This window comes from Azolla caroliniana, unplaced genomic scaffold, assembly GCF_043228905.1.
Source record: "Azolla caroliniana isolate FFs.n. ecotype wild unplaced genomic scaffold, voAzoCaro1.0.p SCAF_3, whole genome shotgun sequence".
In the NCBI taxonomy this organism is placed as follows: domain Eukaryota; kingdom Viridiplantae; phylum Streptophyta; class Polypodiopsida; order Salviniales; family Salviniaceae; genus Azolla; species Azolla caroliniana.
Window position 1 is genome coordinate 236,577 of NW_028230438.1, and position 17,371 is coordinate 253,947.

General features: G+C 37.6%; 2 protein-coding genes across 5 annotated transcripts; one reads left to right on the top strand and one right to left on the bottom strand.

Annotated features, from left to right (window-relative positions):
• Positions 1-1,037: 1,037 nt before the first annotated feature.
• Positions 1,038-3,646, top strand: LOC147865697 (uncharacterized). The gene is made up of 3 exons (XM_087316026.1): positions 1,038-2,861; positions 3,061-3,204; positions 3,326-3,646. Exons 1-2 carry the CDS (start codon positions 1,053-1,055, stop codon positions 3,193-3,195), a joined length of 1,944 nt encoding a protein of 647 aa, XP_087172152.1. The 5' UTR covers positions 1,038-1,052; the 3' UTR covers positions 3,196-3,204; positions 3,326-3,646.
• A 2,249-nt stretch (positions 3,647-5,895) lies between these two features.
• On the bottom strand, positions 5,896-16,650 carry LOC147865698 (putative protein ABIL1). 4 transcript variants are annotated; one of them, XM_087316029.1, is made up of 9 exons: positions 16,528-16,649; positions 15,357-15,439; positions 15,109-15,259; positions 14,908-15,010; positions 14,655-14,729; positions 12,937-13,024; positions 12,792-12,835; positions 12,484-12,566; positions 5,896-6,146 (listed from the first exon to the last, which is right to left on the bottom strand). In XM_087316029.1, exons 1-9 carry the CDS (start codon positions 16,585-16,587, stop codon positions 6,000-6,002), a joined length of 834 nt encoding a protein of 277 aa, XP_087172155.1. In that variant the 5' UTR covers positions 16,588-16,649; the 3' UTR covers positions 5,896-5,999. The 4 variants fall into 4 exon arrangements, with proteins under 4 accessions (XP_087172155.1, XP_087172153.1, XP_087172157.1 ...); XM_087316027.1 differs by having other exon boundaries at positions 14,655-14,744; positions 16,528-16,645; XM_087316031.1 differs by lacking the exons at positions 12,792-12,835; positions 12,937-13,024 and having other exon boundaries at positions 16,528-16,650.
• Positions 16,651-17,371: the final 721 nt, after the last annotated feature.

Here is a 17,371-nt window from a genome sequence, read left to right on the forward strand (position 1 = left end):
TTTCTCATTAGTACAAGTCTCATGATTCATTCCTTCGTATGAAAAAAGTACACTTATTTTCGTTGGTAATAATTACCAAACATGTTAGCTGTTAAAATGTGAAACCAAAATGCATGAGCTATTATAAATCTATTTCAAGGCTCATAGAGGCGGAAACTTCCCGGCGAGAACGAGCATGTGGGGATGAAAAATGACCAAGGAGGAAATGGGAAATTTAGCGGGGTTTGCACATGAGGGCAAGTGAGATGTAGAAGTTGCCGGTCATGAGTCATGCATGACTCGTAAGACACAAAATAATAGATGGAGTATTCGAGGAAAAATAGTGGATAAGTTGGAGTAAAATGTTGGATGGTCGAATCGAAGTTGGGAACTTGGGGTGGGGCACCATAATGATTCATCATAGCAACAAACAAATGCATGTAGCTAGCTATATGGGGTTACAAATATACATATGGAGTATGCGCGCACAAGTTTGTAGACAGATTTGTATAATAACAAATACAACTAGTTTTTTGAAGGGTAACTTTGGAATTGGCATATATGTACTGTGTACATAGTATCAATCAATATCATTTTGTTCGGATTGTGATGGTCTGTCATGTCTAATGCTAACATGGATGGGAATGGGAATAACAAACACATTATAATTATAACTATAATTAGAAGTGGAGTTGGGTGGAGGGTCGTTTTCTTTGGATTTTTATTGGATGGATGGATGGATGGATTGCTTTCCAACAGAAGCCACCAAAAAAGAAAAGAAGAAGAAGAAGAAGAAGAAGAAGAAGGGTAAATAAGTTATGTAAATCTTTCTTTGAATCCTTCCCTGCGCGAAGAAACAAACAAACAAACAGAGGATTTGTTATGTGGAAAGAGACAGACACAAACGAAAGACGATAAAAATAGAGCAATCAATCGAATCCTTGCCGTCCTTCTTCTTCGTCTTCCCTGCTCTCTCTCTGTGTTTCTCCTCAATCCGAGAGCCTTGCAGAGAGAGAGAGAGAGAGAGAGAGAGAGAGAGAGAGAGAGAGAGTTAGCAAGAGGAAAAGAAAAGCATGTCTCCTGGAGAGCTGAGGAGTATCGGCACGCATACCGTTGGCCACCCTGTTTCTGAAGGATTGGTCCATCCGCATGGAGCTGATGTTAAGGCTTACCCAGCCTCAGCAGAAGAAACCGCCATTCCTTCTCCTTACAGAGAAGAGTCAGTTTCATACAAAGTGGTTGTAGAAGGTGTTTCAGCCATGGCCACAAATGCTTTTGATGATGAACCGGAGATTGTTAAGGAAGCTCTTCCATCTCTGATTGAAAAAGAATCGCATGTGGAGGTATCATCCATACCCACAAGCGATGAATCGGAGATGGATAAGGAATCTCCTTTATCTCTTACTGAAACAGAGTTTCTAGCCGAAGTTTGTGGATTAAATAGCAAGCTCATCAAGGTGGACGATTCATGTGAAAAAGAGTCTCTTACTGAAGGAAATTATCTATTCAAGGGGGAAGAAGAGAATGCCAAAACAATCCTAAGAGATGATCAGGACTCATTACCCATGGTTGCAGACCGTGTGAAAACAATAGTCGAGGAAGAACAATCACCATTAGTAGTTCCACCGGCCCAAGAAGATTTTGTTATAGGAGAGCCGGTTAGGGCTATTTCAGAAGTGGTATTAGATGGAGATCTAAAGGATTCTGAGATGCAGATAGCACAAGTCGAAGGATACCCTGGTGGAGAAGGTATTGTCATTAAAGCTAACCAAGACCAAGAAGACAACCCCAAAGAAAATCCATCAATGTTGATGGGGATTGCAGAAGATGACAAGAGTCCTGAATCTACTCCTGCTGAAAGATTTATATCAGCCCACGGAATAATGCTCGGAAACGGAAATAACCAGAACTCTGTTATGGCATCTGAAGCTAGCATCGATAGGAAAGAAGGCGTCGTAGAAAAAGCTCAACTAGAGGCCAAACTGGTTGTAGCATCTGCTGTCGATTCTAAATCTCTCATGTCAGAAGAAGTCATCATATCAAAAAGGCTTCCCGTTGAGGAACCACAGTCATTGCCAGTTCCAGAAAACACTGGAAAGACAGATAGTAGATCCATTGAGACTGTTGAAGGGTCTCATAAGGTCAAAGACGCCTCTGATCCTGCAAGCGACACTTCTCTATTCGATGAAGCTGTCAAAGAGATTAAGAACCTATTAGTGGGGGAGGGACCTTCGACAGAGTTGAAGAGGATACTCTCTGTTGGTGAAGCTACTCATGCAGCATTTGGAGGGGATTCCCAAGCTACCCATCTATGTGCATATAACATCTCTTCAACAATGCAAGGGGTACTAGATACCCAGCTAACTACATCAATAGCCCCAAATGATGAATGCAAAGATTCTGATGATCTCGATGTGGAATCTGTTGAAATCTCTCAGAGTCTTTTGCCTGTTATTGGTAACCTTGCCACGGTGGAGAGGACGGATTATTTCAAGAAATGTAATGAGGAAGTACCAATTGAAAATGAAATAAGGAATCTCAAGGGAATCAAATACAATCAATCTGCTTCTATCAGTGTCAATGAGGAGTCCCCAGAATCTTATCAAGCTGAAAATAGCAGTGTTGAGGTTGATTATAATCATGCAGATGAGGTGCAAAATGATGTTCCACAAGTTGTTGCTGTGACGTCTTCAGACATTCCATACCTAAGTGGAACTATCTGTACTGAAAATGAGAGTGAGTGTGACGAGAGCACATTGGATCAAGAAGAGATGATTTCCCTTCATGTGGAGGAACACCCACATGGTTGTGTAACTTATGAAAATGAGGATAAATATATTCAATTGGTTAAAGATGAAAATCATATTCTGCAGAAAGAACAGGTATGCAATGATCTGACTACTTATATATGATGTTTCCTCTTATTCTCAATTCTGATATAGTTTTAAGCGATCATGTATGAGTGTAATTCTTATGTTAGCTGCAAGATTTCTCTTCAACACATTAATGTAGTATTCCATCCACAATATTAAGCAGCTTATCATGTTATACCTTCTTGTCAACATGTCTTGATGCTTGCAGGATTATTGCAAGGTCAATGGTGATGTGACTGAAAAAGAGAACATCAATATTGGTATGAAACTACCTTTGCTTGTGACAGGAGTAGCTATTGCTGCTATAGGTGTAGCTGTAGCATCTCTCAGTAGATGCCGTTGACAAGAATGGGTATGATGTACATGATCTTTACCCATTCTATTTATTAGCCTGCATTGTATTATCGATGAGTTTATGTGATTTGTGAGATCTCAATAAAACAGAGGTTTTAACATGGTTCTTCTTACCACAGGATCCTCTGCTAGCTGCTTCATTATGGATATCTCTATCAGAAGTTGTAATTATTACTATACAGGTAGAAGTTTGAAGGTGTGGACTGTTCTTTAATACGTGAATTGAAATTCCTCATCCAGAAAGATTTGGCTGTGGACAGGATGATAGGCAAAGCACCTATTCTTGTCCCATGTCATAACTATCGGTTACTATGAATTCGTCGATCCAAATACTGTAACGTGAAGAGTAGTTATGTGCAATTTTCTTTTTCCTTTTGTATGTCTCTGCAATTAAAAAATGGACATTATAAAAACAGAGAATAAATTGATATGATTTTATATATGTATGTGCCATTTTAGTCCATGGCCGTATATTTTATCTGCTTCTCATTAGCATTTCCATCAGATCCAACCAATCAAATTAATGTCATTGATCATTATGGACTACTGCTGCTTGCTCACTTATGGTTTCGCCTATACATCAGTTTTTTTATAAGTTGGTGGGATATATTGCCACATTTGGACATAAATGTTATTTAAACTAGATCTATTGAACCGATTGACTAGATTTTTCTATTGTCCTAGTGGAATGATATCACCCATTGTTAGGCAGCCGGTTTGTTAATCATAATTTTTAAGGGTTATTTTGGTCAATTTGTATATATGGTGAGATTTTACTTGGAAATTGCAGTGACAAGATTGGGTAGATGCAGCCTTTTGAGGAGGGAATGTTGTTAGACAATGTAGTGGTGAAAGAATGTGATGCATCCAAAATGGATACAACCAATATTGGGTCATTGTCATTAGATGTAGAACACCAGCCCTTACACATTGTGACAAAAAATTCACACTTTTATCAATTGCATTAGTGTACAAACGGACAAGAAGTATATTATGCAACCTTGCTGTGAAAAGGCTTATCTATATGCAAATGTGGTTGAGAGTTATGACATGAACATCTTGCTTAGTATAGATGTGAAAACAAATTGGAAGCAATTAAAGGATGCTCTCGAGGTAGGGCATTGATATTTTAGTATATGTGTAGGTGGACATCGAATGCTTAGAAAAAAAAGTCAAGAATATGTTGGATAATAGATTGCAAAAGCAAGCTTGGAACATAGTATACATGACACAAGAAAACACTGAAATTCTCTCATCAGGTTGGTTGCTTTACATTATGAAATGGTTTAAGAGATGAGTAGTAAAAGATCTATTGGAGCTCTCCAATAATGCTATGTGATCATTGAGGATAGCTTATAGAGACACTAAGGATGAAGTGGCAAAATCTAAAATGTCAAAATGTTAACCCCCAATATTTGCCACAATGTAAGGCAAACATACAAGTATGTATTCGATTGCATTTCACTACCCCCATGAACCTTGGCTCTTGAAGAGCCTTAACAATTCTTTGAGCTTGGTCTCACGAAGAGTTTGAGGAAGCATCATGGCAACTTGGCTCTTGAAGAGCCTTAACAATTCGTTGAGCTTGCTATCACAAGTTTGAGGTTAAGGAAGCATCATGGCATCATCACCCAACGATGAAGAAAACCTAGTGGAGGATAAATATTACTTATCGCATGCTCAACATATCCACGCGAAATATGATGACTTGTTAGTTGGCACCAGAATTTAATTGTCATACTCAAATGTCAACAAAAAATTGTGAACTTTTTTTTCATGTAGAGAGTTTTTAGTGTAGTGTAGTAACCCCCTTCTTACGATGGAGTTGCATAAAAGATGATATGTTATTTGGTCTCATAGATCAAGATTGGCCGCCTCATGGATGATAAAATATCTTTTCTATTTTAAGTTGAGATATTGGAAAACAAAATTGCTCGATAACATTTCTAAAAAGCATGCATATTGCTAAGACATTGTGTTGCAACCTTGTTGATGGAGATGAATTCAAAAGTTGATGATGCTTTTAGCATCAACAGCCCACAAAATATGTAAAAAGTCCAAATGAAGGGCATCCAAATAGAGACAAATCATTGCCACCAAAATGTGCTAAATTTGATACACATAATGATTCTTCTAACTGATGGAGTTATGTCAATAATTTCTCTTTATTGGGCAGACAATTTCTCTTGGGGCTTATCAAAGAAATTGATATGTGATTCTTCGTTTATAAAAATAGCTGCATTGAGACATTTGCTGGATACACATATACATAAATTAGTATTCATATTTTCTTAACCACCAAGAAATTGAAAAACACAACATATGGACACTACGCAAAACATTATCGTTTCATACATGTAGCTTTATGGCCAATGTTCTCCACAATTATTTTTGCGTTTGAATTAGAATATAAATCTCGCTCTTTCACGAAGAATGCATTTTGTTCCTCCCCTAACATTGACAATCATGCACAAGGTTCCATCCATTAACTTCTTGATGTACCTTTGTTTCTGTTTCCAACTAACACATCCCACCAGCATTCTATGTTCCCATGATGTGAAGAGCAAATAAAATCACAATGCATCCATATCAAGTTGTGATATCCTAGTTTACAGACACATGAATGAAAAGAAACCTAAATGCGCCAGGATTAGCATCCAACCACACATCCAATTTGCTCAATAAAAAAGGTCAAGATATATGTAACTTAATGTCACTTGATTTCTTTATAATAAGCTTGAGACATGTCATCGTTTCAAATTATTTGGTTTCTCATTTCTATCCATGATAACACTATATTTGTTTATTATCAATTTTAGTCCTTCCTATTGTTGTTTCTATAGAGGATGGAAGCGCCACCTTATCTTGAGTTATTTCCTGCTCCATATTTTCAGACATCATTAATGATAGCAAGGAGTTTGATCTACACATAGAAGCATCCTGAAAAACAAAGGCTGTGAATTCAATCTTCAAATTGAATGATTGGTTACCAGCTAACATCAACTGCATAATAATATTTCCCATGAATCACAAATTTTCAAAGACTTCGGTTATATAAATTAATTCAATCCTTTTTGAGATGAAAATAGATCATCTTAAGACACATTTAGGAACATTTTCTTAAAAATACAGAAAGGGCGCTGACTCCTGAAGCATGCAACATTTTGTTTCACTAGAATAAATCTTTTTTTCAGGTAAAGTTTAGCTATTTAGAAGTAGTCAAAGAAGTTCCAACTACACTAGTCACAGGTCATCAAACACAACCATTATCTACAATTCCATTGGATGAGACAAAGACGTCTATTATGTACACATAACGTAGGTGAGGGTAGGTCGTTAATATTTACATAAGTGAAGGGTATGTTCACTAATGTTAAAGAGGGGACTTATATGATTAGATAGAAGGAATCATAGATGCATGCATTGTCATGATTTGAACAACCAATGAATGGAGAGCCTTCTAGAAAGGCACATCTATTCAAGGGGCCTAGAAACAGGTATAAATATGAGGCATGTTACCCTCATAAGCACATTAAGTCGGAAGGCTGCTGTCTTAGACACCGGTGGTGCGGGCTAGGCTTTCATCCCGACGATCATGTTATCTCTTCCAAGGTATTAGTCAACCTAATATCCGGTGGTATGGAACGTCAATGGTAGGTTGGCTATGTCTAGATCATAGCTCGGGGGTGGTCGGGTGGAGCGGGTTCTTCTATCCAATCTATTTTCTTTCTTTTTACTTTATTTTGGTCTATTGATTAGTATCAGAGCAGTTACTAACATTTTTTTTTGTTGTTTTGATGTTTTTTGCATGTGAGCGATGGGGATCTAACAATTCTCGTCATGCTCTTCACAGGATCAAAACAACATTCTTAACCCGATATTCTTCTTTCTCAATCTCTCTCCTTTTCTATGATGCGTTCTTCTCGGTCGAATCACATTTGTATTACATTTTCTTTTCTTTCTTTCTTCTTGCTACCATGCTACGATTTTAATTATTATTGTGCATCGGGCCGAGCGTGTTTGGACTAATCGCACAAGCTCAACTCATGGCCCTTTTGCATATTGCGATGTATCTCCCACTCTCCCCACTCTTGCGCCATCTCTTACGATTATAATTATTCTTGTGCATCGGGTCAAGCGTGTTTAACCTAATCGCACATGCTCTCCTCATGGCCCTTTTGCATATGATGTTGAGTATGCCACCCTTCCCTTTACTGAGCCCTCACTTGGCCGATTCTATGGGATGTTGTGGCCTTGATGAGGTGTATGTCGCTTACCTATGCCACTCCACTCTCTATTGAGCCATCACTTGGCCGATTCTATGGGATGTGGTGGTCTTGAGGAGGTGCATGTCGATTACCCTAGGGTTTCTTACATTATGGCATGCTTAATGTTTCATACACCTAATTGATTATTATTCTACCTATTTTCTAATTACACAAGTTATCTTCTCCCTTTCTTAAGATTTTCTTATGATATTCATCTACCTACCCACACTTCACAGTTTTTTTAACCTTAATTTTTATGTTCATCAACACTATTTACGTGTGTTTCCCTATTGGGTAACGATTTTGTGTAGTCTATTTTTTTCGTATTGAGTGGGCATCATGCCACTTTTTAAATATTTTTCCAAAGTGTCCTCTAGGTTCAACTCATGTAATTGAGCTGTAGAACTCGATTAAAAACACATGAGTTCCCCTATTGATGTTTAAATACTCATAAATTTGAGTACTATATCTTTGCGCACAACACCACCACCATTTGTATCAACTTGTGGCTTATGTCACAATTGTGTAAATTACAATCGCCATATTGGGATGGATATGTGCATACCTCACACCATCCATTTATTTGTGGTATTTTTGTTTCGTAAACAACACATGGTTTTTGAACCTTGTTTTTGTCACTGCTTGACTCATATAGGTAGTGAGTTATTTTTCTCTTTTTGTCATAACATTTTCTTGTTACTCACAAGACTAGAATATTACTTTGAGTGCATTTGTTTTTGCACGTAATACACTTTCTCAACCATATCAATACATGCTGAGTTGGCATTTTAATATAAGGCTAACTAGGAAATTACATTGATGCTAGAACCATGGTTGAGCCTCGGGAGCCACCATGATTATTCAAGATAGAGATCTGAGAAAGACATCTTTGCTATGTTTTCTCCCATGGTTTTTAAAACACCATAATGTTACTATAGTTATCGGATCTCGAATCACATCTCATATATTTAGAGGGGTAAAGACATGAGATGCTTTCTTGGATAAAGTTATTCCAATCAAAATTTCAAGCATTCATTTTGCTTGTGTATTTTCTGAACCTCCTTATTTATATTGTATACACACAGCTTGCATCATGGAACAAGTTTTGAACACTATTGGAGCGATCTCTCCAACCGAGACCTCTTAACTCCAATCCGCATCTTGCACACAAGCTGAGATCACTATTGAGGAATTGCTCACTGCTACCTTAAATCTATTGGCCGAAATTAGGCAAGCCAATATGGCTTTAGAAAAGAAATTCCAAGAATTGACTATTGACTCCAAGAAAGAAGGTGAACCTTCTTTCGTAGTCACGCCATTCAAGGGAGATAAGAAAGAAAGAACCAAGGAGGCCATTAACACTTGGCTTGGTCGTTGGGAGTCTCACTTTGAGCTCCATCCCAAGCCTGATGCTATAAAAATTGGTTATGTCGATCGTGAGTTCGGTGGCCGAGTTGTTGCTTGGTGGCACAACCTAAGGACTGCAAAGAACTTACCCACAACTTGGGAAGGTTTCATTGATGTTTTTAAGAAACAATTCTTGCAGCCACCTTCTTAAACCGAACAAGCACAAAACTTGCTCACGTTGTCGAGCAAGCCATTTACCTCTCTCGAGGATTATATGCATCATGCTTGGACCTAGATCCAAAAATCGGGACTTACGGGTGAGAAATGGTTTGTCGCTTGTTTTTTGAATGGTATTCCCAATGGGGATTACCATTGGATTGTCCATGAGAAGAACCCCACAACTTTCGAGGAAGCCGTCAACATTGTACTTCGGTACCATAGGACTTTCAAGAAAGACCACAATAAACTTGAGTTCGACAAAACTCTGAATGTCAAGTTCATTGGGAAACGTAAACAATCTAGTGACACTTTGGACCACGACTCAAAGAAACCCAACCTCTTCTGTGCATATTGCAAGAAGCGGGGCCACACAAAGGATACTTGTCGTCGTCTTGACAGGAAGTCAATGAACACCCCTCAAGAAAAAATCTACGAGTCACACAGGTGAGTCTTTCAATGTTATTGATGTTCATACCAACCACTTAAGTTCATGTGAATGCACTTTTCCTTCACATTTACTTGGACCTAATGATTTACTCCGAGCGGTCGAGTATATCAATGGAACACAAGCACATTTATTGTTTGATTCTGGTAGTTTTCACAATTTTCTAATGATCACTTGGTGCAGCAAATGCAATTCCACATAAACGCTAGTGATCATATCTATCAAGTTCACATGGCAAATAAAGACATTCAATACATCATTGTCAACCGCCAATTCAAATAGATACCTATCTAGAGAAGCTTGACTTTCATGTTATAAAACTACAATCGACAGATATCATTTTAGGATACCCTTGGTTTTTTAATAAAAACCCTTCTTTGTTCATTGATTGGGTTAATCACTAAACATTTTATTCAATATTCCAAACTTCCTGCTCGTTCACTTGCGCCTTCTAAATCTTTAAATGAGTATTCTCGTTCATCAATTTATTCGTGTGTAATTGATCCCGCGCTTCAATTTTATTATTTTAATCTTGACTCCACGCAATTACCAAATTATGAACGACAATTACTCAATTCTATTTTAGAAGATTTTCAAGACGTGTTTCCTAACGAATTGCCACTTACTTTACCACCATAATGTAATGTGAACCACCAAATTGAACTCATCTGCGGTGCAGCTCTTGTGAGCATTCCACCTTATCGACTTAATCGATTAGAAGAGGATGAGATCGCTAAACAACTTAAGGAATACTTGAGTATGGGCCACATTAGGTATAGTAAATCACCTTAGGGTGTGCTAGTTCTATTAGTTAAGAAAGAAGGTTCATGGAGAATTTGTATCAATTATCACTGTTTGAATAAAATGACAATAAAAGATGCATATTTGTTACCTCGTACTGATGATTTGATTAATTGTTTGCATGGGCCCCAATATTTTACGAAAATTGATTTACAAACAAGTTATCATTAGATTCACATTGCCGAGGATGATATTCCTAAAACCATTTTTCGTACGTGTTATGGCTATTATGAGTTTTTAGTCATGCCATTTGGGTTGACTAATGCTCCAGCCACATTCCAACAAGCGATGAATGACATTTTCGAGATCAACTCGGTGATTTTGTTTTCGTCTTATTGGATGATATTCTCATATATAGTCGTACCTTGCAAGATCATGTTCAACATGTTCGATTTGTTTTACAAAAGTTGGGTGACAACTCTTTCTATGCAAAACATTCAAAATGTGTTTTTTTCCAAAAACCTATTGTATATCTAGGTCATTTAATTACGGAAAATGGTGTTGAAATTGAACCTTCTCGTATTGAAAAGATTAAACTTTGGCCCATTCCTCGTAATATTCGTGAACTTCAATCATTCTTAGGATTTGTTGGATTTTTTTTCCAAATTGACTGCACCATTAATTGACCTTTTAAAAGGTCATCCACGCAAGTCTGTCAAACCAATTTCCTGGAATGAAAAACTTGACACAACACTTGAGACACTCAAAGAGCATGTGTGTCAAGATCCCACTCTTCTATGACAGGACCCTTCCAAGCCTTCCTCAATTGGCACCGATGCTAGTGATTATGCTATTGGTGTCGTCCTTTATCAAGGCGGTCACCCTATCACTTTTGAAAGTAAAAAGCTTGATGCTACTCAATCTCGGTATTTGGTTCAAGAGAAAGAGTTGTTCGCGGTAATACATACACTAAAAACATGGAGGCATTATCTCTATGGAAATCAATTTGTGGTTACAACATACCATCAATCCTTGAAGTATTTTTGTGACCAGCCAGATCTTGTTGGTCGTAAAGGCCATTGGGCTGACCTTATGTAAGATTTTGATTTTTCCATACAATATCGCAAGGGTTCTATGAACACGCAATTGTTTTGCAAGACGTGAACCAAATGTTGCATATTGCCAAAGAGAATGTTTGGACAGCTCAAGATCGTGCTCTATTTTATGCTAATCAAGATAGATGTCCTCATGCATTTACCATTGGTCAAAAAGTTTTTTTGTATGTCCCTACTGACTCTACGTCATTGTCTACGAGCAAGTGCGCTAAGTTAGCCCCACGATATTGTGGCCCATTTGAAATCCTTAAGCGAGTTGGATCATCTGCTTATCACCTTGCCTTACCCCCGTTTTCACATCAATCATTTAAAACCATTTTTAGGCTCTAGTGATAACACCATCATCATCCAAGATCTTGTAACATTTAGAGGATTTTTCTTACAAACCTTATGTTCTTGAACGAATTCTTGATTCTCATTCTAAACATTTACGTTCTAAAGAGATTTGGCTATTCAAGATCAAATGGATGGATAAACCTATTAATGATGCCACATGGGAATGCAAGCATACTCTTAAGGCACAATTTCCTCATTTTATATTGCAAGAGAGCAATCTTTTGAAGTAGGGGAGTATGTTATGTACACATCACGTAGGTGAGGATATGTCATTAATATTTACATAAGTGAAGGGTATGTTCACTAATGTTAAAGAGGGGACTAATATGATTAGATAGAAAGAATGATAGGTGCATGCACTATCATGATTTGGATAACCAATGAATGGAGAGCCTTTTAGAAAGGCACATCTATTCGAGGGGCCTAGGAACAGGTATAAATATGAGGCATAGTTACCCTCATAAACACATTACGTTGGAAGGCTGTTGTCTTAGACACCGGTGGTGCGGGCTAGGCTTTCGTCTTAACGATCGTGTTATCTCTTCCAAGGTATTAGTCAACCTAATATCCGATAGTATGGGACGTCAATGATAGGTTGGCTATGTCTAGATCATAGCTCGAGGGTGGTCGGGTAGAACGGGTTCTTCTATCCAATCTATTTTCTTTCTTTTTACTTTATTTTGCTCTATTGATTAGTATTAGACTCTTAGCAACATCCCAAACAATGTTCCTTTTCCTCAATTACATTATAGGGGGAGATTCACTTGATATTAGAGATGCAACTAGAAAGAGAACTGTAAATTTACCTTGATATGTGCCCTCCATGAAGTATCAAACTCATGAGTATGCATAACAATTTGTCCACTAGATAGAGAACGATAATAATGCCCTGATCAATCCAAACATTAACATATATTATTGCAAATTGAATAGAAATTTTTAATGTAACAGTAAATCTAAAAATTATCATCCTTCCCAATAGCGCTTCTCTTATTATAAACAAACTAGATATTTGATCCTTGTGATGCTAAAGGCTCGACATATTAAACTAGAAATAATTTTTAGAAACATAAACAACCATATCATGACCGTTATTTTCCAAAGAATAGCTTACTTCGAATCGGCATCTTTGTATGCCTACGGGGTGGGGATGATGATCTGAATTAAAGAATCAACAAAACTCACCAAATTATAATCTTCGCTGTCATGTTTTAAAGCTTCATAAACAACATAAAAAAAATCATCCTAGTCAGATCTACCTATTACGATTTCTCTGCACACTCCTATGATTAATGGGCGACAATTCTGTTGATAGATGCCATGACAATGTTTGGAACACATTTGAATCTGAAATTTATAATTAGACTCTGTCAGAATTTATCAGCATTCTCTGTCTCTCACACACATTTGGATGCAAGATATGAAGATATAGTTTGAAGAAAGGATGCATAATGTTTGCTTCATGATGCATCAGTAAATTCCCCGATGAATGAGATTTTTTGCAACACCAAGGCTCACATTTCACACATTATATCATACATGTTGCACCAAACTACAAAAGCATCTTCTCTGAACAGGGAAATCACACTCATCAATGCATGCTAGAGCCCAACCCTTGTTAGAAATATTGAGAATCGATTAGATAGGTATATAGAGTTACAATTACAGAGATGGATATATAAAAACAAAACTTCAATTACATATGAGAGTAGCTCACAATGGTAGTTACCCATGCGCTCACAACTTAGAGCTTAGATAGGATATGCACCAGCTCACTACAAAATTAGTGGGGACTGATTATCAATCCAACCACTGTGCAAGAAAGTGGATTATATTCTATGTTTGGTCTAAGTATAACATTAAATGTGCAAGTCAGTTGATAGTAGTGGAGATATTCCTTTTCTGTCAACTGACTTGTCATTTAATATGACCCAATTCCCTAGATATAGGCTAGTGCTAGATAGTACTTATCTTGAAATCAATGGCACATACTTCAAGACTAAGTACATCGTAACTTGCCCACAAAATATTCTAATTTACTTGATTAGCCAATCCTATTACCTATTTCGCTCTTTCCTAAATACATTGTGTCCTACACATCTACGGTTTCCTAGATTAACACCTTATCAACCCATATGGTCGAGTTGCACACTAGCCACTCCTCATTTGGGGCGCTATCACAAAATGTGCACTCTAAGAGCACATATGGGGATAGATTTACAACTTCAGGCTGATCATTGATTATATCTAACAACCCTCAACCTTCATCTAAACCATTCCTTCAATACATCTCATCAACTATGTATATTTTGCCTGGACAAGTGTGGGACCCCGGAGTGTCACACTTTTGAAAACAATCTGCTACATTTCGACCACATACATTTTTGTTGTCCACGCATTGTCAATTCAGTCCACTCCCTACAGTGATTCCTCTCACAATCACAATGTGCAAACTTGAGTGCAACATTTATCAGTATAATTCTTGAGCATCAAGATTCACTAGCAAATTCCACCCATACTATGTAATAATGATTCAATTTTGGTTTGATAGGTTGCCTTTGACCTTTGAGGACGTGAATAAATCTCTCCCTCTCACACACCCACACGTGACACAGACATACATACATTAGGTACAATATAAATTAAATTTTAGACACACAATCATTATATTTAGCGCAAGCATCTGGTATGTGCCCAAAATATTAAACCAAGAAGGAAAATATGCTAACTGCGATGAATCACTAGGAGACCTACCACAACTAACCTACATAATCACGATTGATACTGGCTCTAAGCCAAATCTTGACATTCCAGTTTCCCTAAATATTCCAGTGTTGAAGATTTGAATTCAGGAGAAAAAAAAGTGATTCAATAACATGATGCAAAATTTACCCAAGTTTCATGTATATCTAGTTTATGGACACTAACAAGATCTATCCTTAAGGACTATTACACATTACAGATTTAAGAAGAATACCAGATTGCTCAGCTTCATGTGAAGTTTTCCCAAGTTTTTCTGTCAATAACTCGAGCAGTGGCAAGGATGTTTCATCTGTAATAGTGAGATCTGCGAGAAGATATTCAAAGAACTGAACATTCATGGTTCAATCATAAGGATAGCAGTTATAGAAGACATTCGCTGTATGTAAGTAAATAGATCTTTGCGATCCAGCAGCTGAAACTTTTAATCTGAAAAGTTTGAATGGCCACATCAAAGAAATGAAAGCCACCTAGTGCGGCATCATAATGCTTATTATAGCGTGTTTTCTGCTTTTGATGCCGCCATTTATTTAGACCTTCATAAGTTGTGCATTCATGGCATGTAGAAAGTCTCTACAAACCAAAGGATAATATATTAGCTAAGATGAACAAACTTTAGGAGAACAGGATAAGTGTATATAAAAGTATCTACGAACTTATTGTCTCCTAACCTGTGCTAGGCTTGATAAGCAAACTTGCAAGTTTGAAAACTCTGCTGCATGCTGTGTCAAGGATTCATTCAGTTGCGATGCTCCAGTACCAATGTGATCAAGTGCATTGACAAAGGCCTTGGTGGAGTAGTCCTTCAAGCTTTCAAAAATTCTGTTCTTGCAAAGGAATAATCCACGGATCACAATCATATAAAGGAATGGCAATTTTCCGTCACTTCCATTAACAAGGGTTTAAGAGGTACACATACAAAAGCTTTTGGTCTGAATGAAGGTAGGCTGATTCATAATGCTCTGCAGCTAAATAGAGATGGCTGCATAAATTTCTTAGTTCCTACACGTAAAAAGAACACCTGAGGTAAAATTGCCTGCCTTATAAGAGAACTCAACCATTAGCATTTAAAAGTGACGCAGATACATATTTCTTGAATCCCTGTCAAAGGGGTATTACACACACATATTCAATGAGTACATATATATAATCTAGCATAGCCTACCTGTATAGTCCTCTTCAAAGCTACAGAGCCACATATTATAGATCAGTGTCTCTTCTAAGCTCTGGCATATCATCAGAATGCTAATAAATTTTTGCCATCCAACCGTTTTGAGATCTCAAAAAATTTAAGATGCTTTGAATCAGTGTGTGCTGGTGCCCCCACATGATGAGACATGCTAATTATCCACTAGTCTCTTTTGTCATCATCAAAGTTCATCTGATGCACAGCAGACCATATGTTAAACAATATCTCGGTGCTTACTAAATACGGTTAGGAATCCGTTTTCTAGTCTACTAATCTTTGGTCTCTATCTACATATAAGGATGTCCTTCAATTCATTCCGAGAAATAAAATTCTACTTTGATGCATTATACATGCTGTCAGCTGAAATTCAGCCAGCTGCTATATTTTGGTGAGCAAAGGAAGGCATTTATGGGTATAAATAAATACAGGCAGAAAATGCATTGCTTTGCACGCACACAGGTGGTGAATCTAGCTTGTAGATTAGGTGACGCAAGCTGGAAGTACAAGATGTTCCTGCTCATTTGATCTTGGTCACGTCATATGTTGCTTAAATTAATCTCTGTAAAGACTTCAAATAAAATCTCTGTTCTCGTGGACGATAAACAATCTATTCTCTCTCTCTCTCTCTCTCTCTCTCTCTCTCTCCTAGTATAGAGGAAGTTGTGTACCACATTTCAAATATATATTTTTTATGATATGGCCGTAGATTTGGGTTAATTCGCAGCGATCTATGAACCTATCGGAGTGAACAGATGGCAAATCTTCCCATTACTATTAGGTCAAGCACTCTCAATCGAGAAATATATATATATATATATATATATATATATATATAAACAACGACGGCATGGCGGCCACCTCTGAGACAAATACAAAATTAGGAATGCAAGTGGTAGAAAACCTGCAAAGCTTGTGAAGTAGCGAGAGCGTTGGTTGTGCTGGCGCTCGCGTATTTCTTCATGACTGCAGCAGGAAGGAAGGAGGTAATGGTGCTTTATTTCTGTGTTCCAAACATATTACAGGAACTCTCATTTTAGTCGAGTCGAGAGAGACGCTGAGTGACCACCTCATGATTATGGTGGTTGCTTTGAGATCCATATACATAAATAATAGTAGAAGACAGGATTTCATCATGAAGCAGAGAGACTCGTGAATACGACTCCTCCCACCCGCACTTTCCTCTGCTTTTGCTTTTGCTTTTGCTTTTGCTTCTCGCCATCGCCATCACCTGGGAACATGAATGAATGAATCATCATCCGCGGCCAATAGCTTCGTCCTGAATTTTAAGTTTGGAGGTCCTCCTTCCTCCTCCTGCTTCTTCTTTTTCTTCTTCGTCTTCTTTTGGTTGGAGAAATGATTTTTGCACGTGAATGTGTACATTGGAGCTTTTTTGTATGTATGTAGCTAGAGAGAGAGAAAGAAAGATATATTAGAAAAGAAAGAAAGAAAGATATATTAACGTCTTCTAAGGCCAAATTTGGCCCATGAGACAAATAGGTTACAACAAAAATGAGTGTTTATCCAATCATCAAAGCTAAAATAAAAGAAAATAGCTTAAGCTAAGAAAGTTCTAGTAGTGTACAAAACTTTGCACTAAGCCTAATCTCATTTCCACCCAAGTCTCTCAAAAAGAAGTGGGTGGTCAAAAGTTTTTGGTGTGGGTGTGACCCATGGTCCCGATGCATAGAGTGCCCTAGCCATGGCTTCTAGGCGGTGTAGTTCACGTTCCCTTATTTTCTTTATTG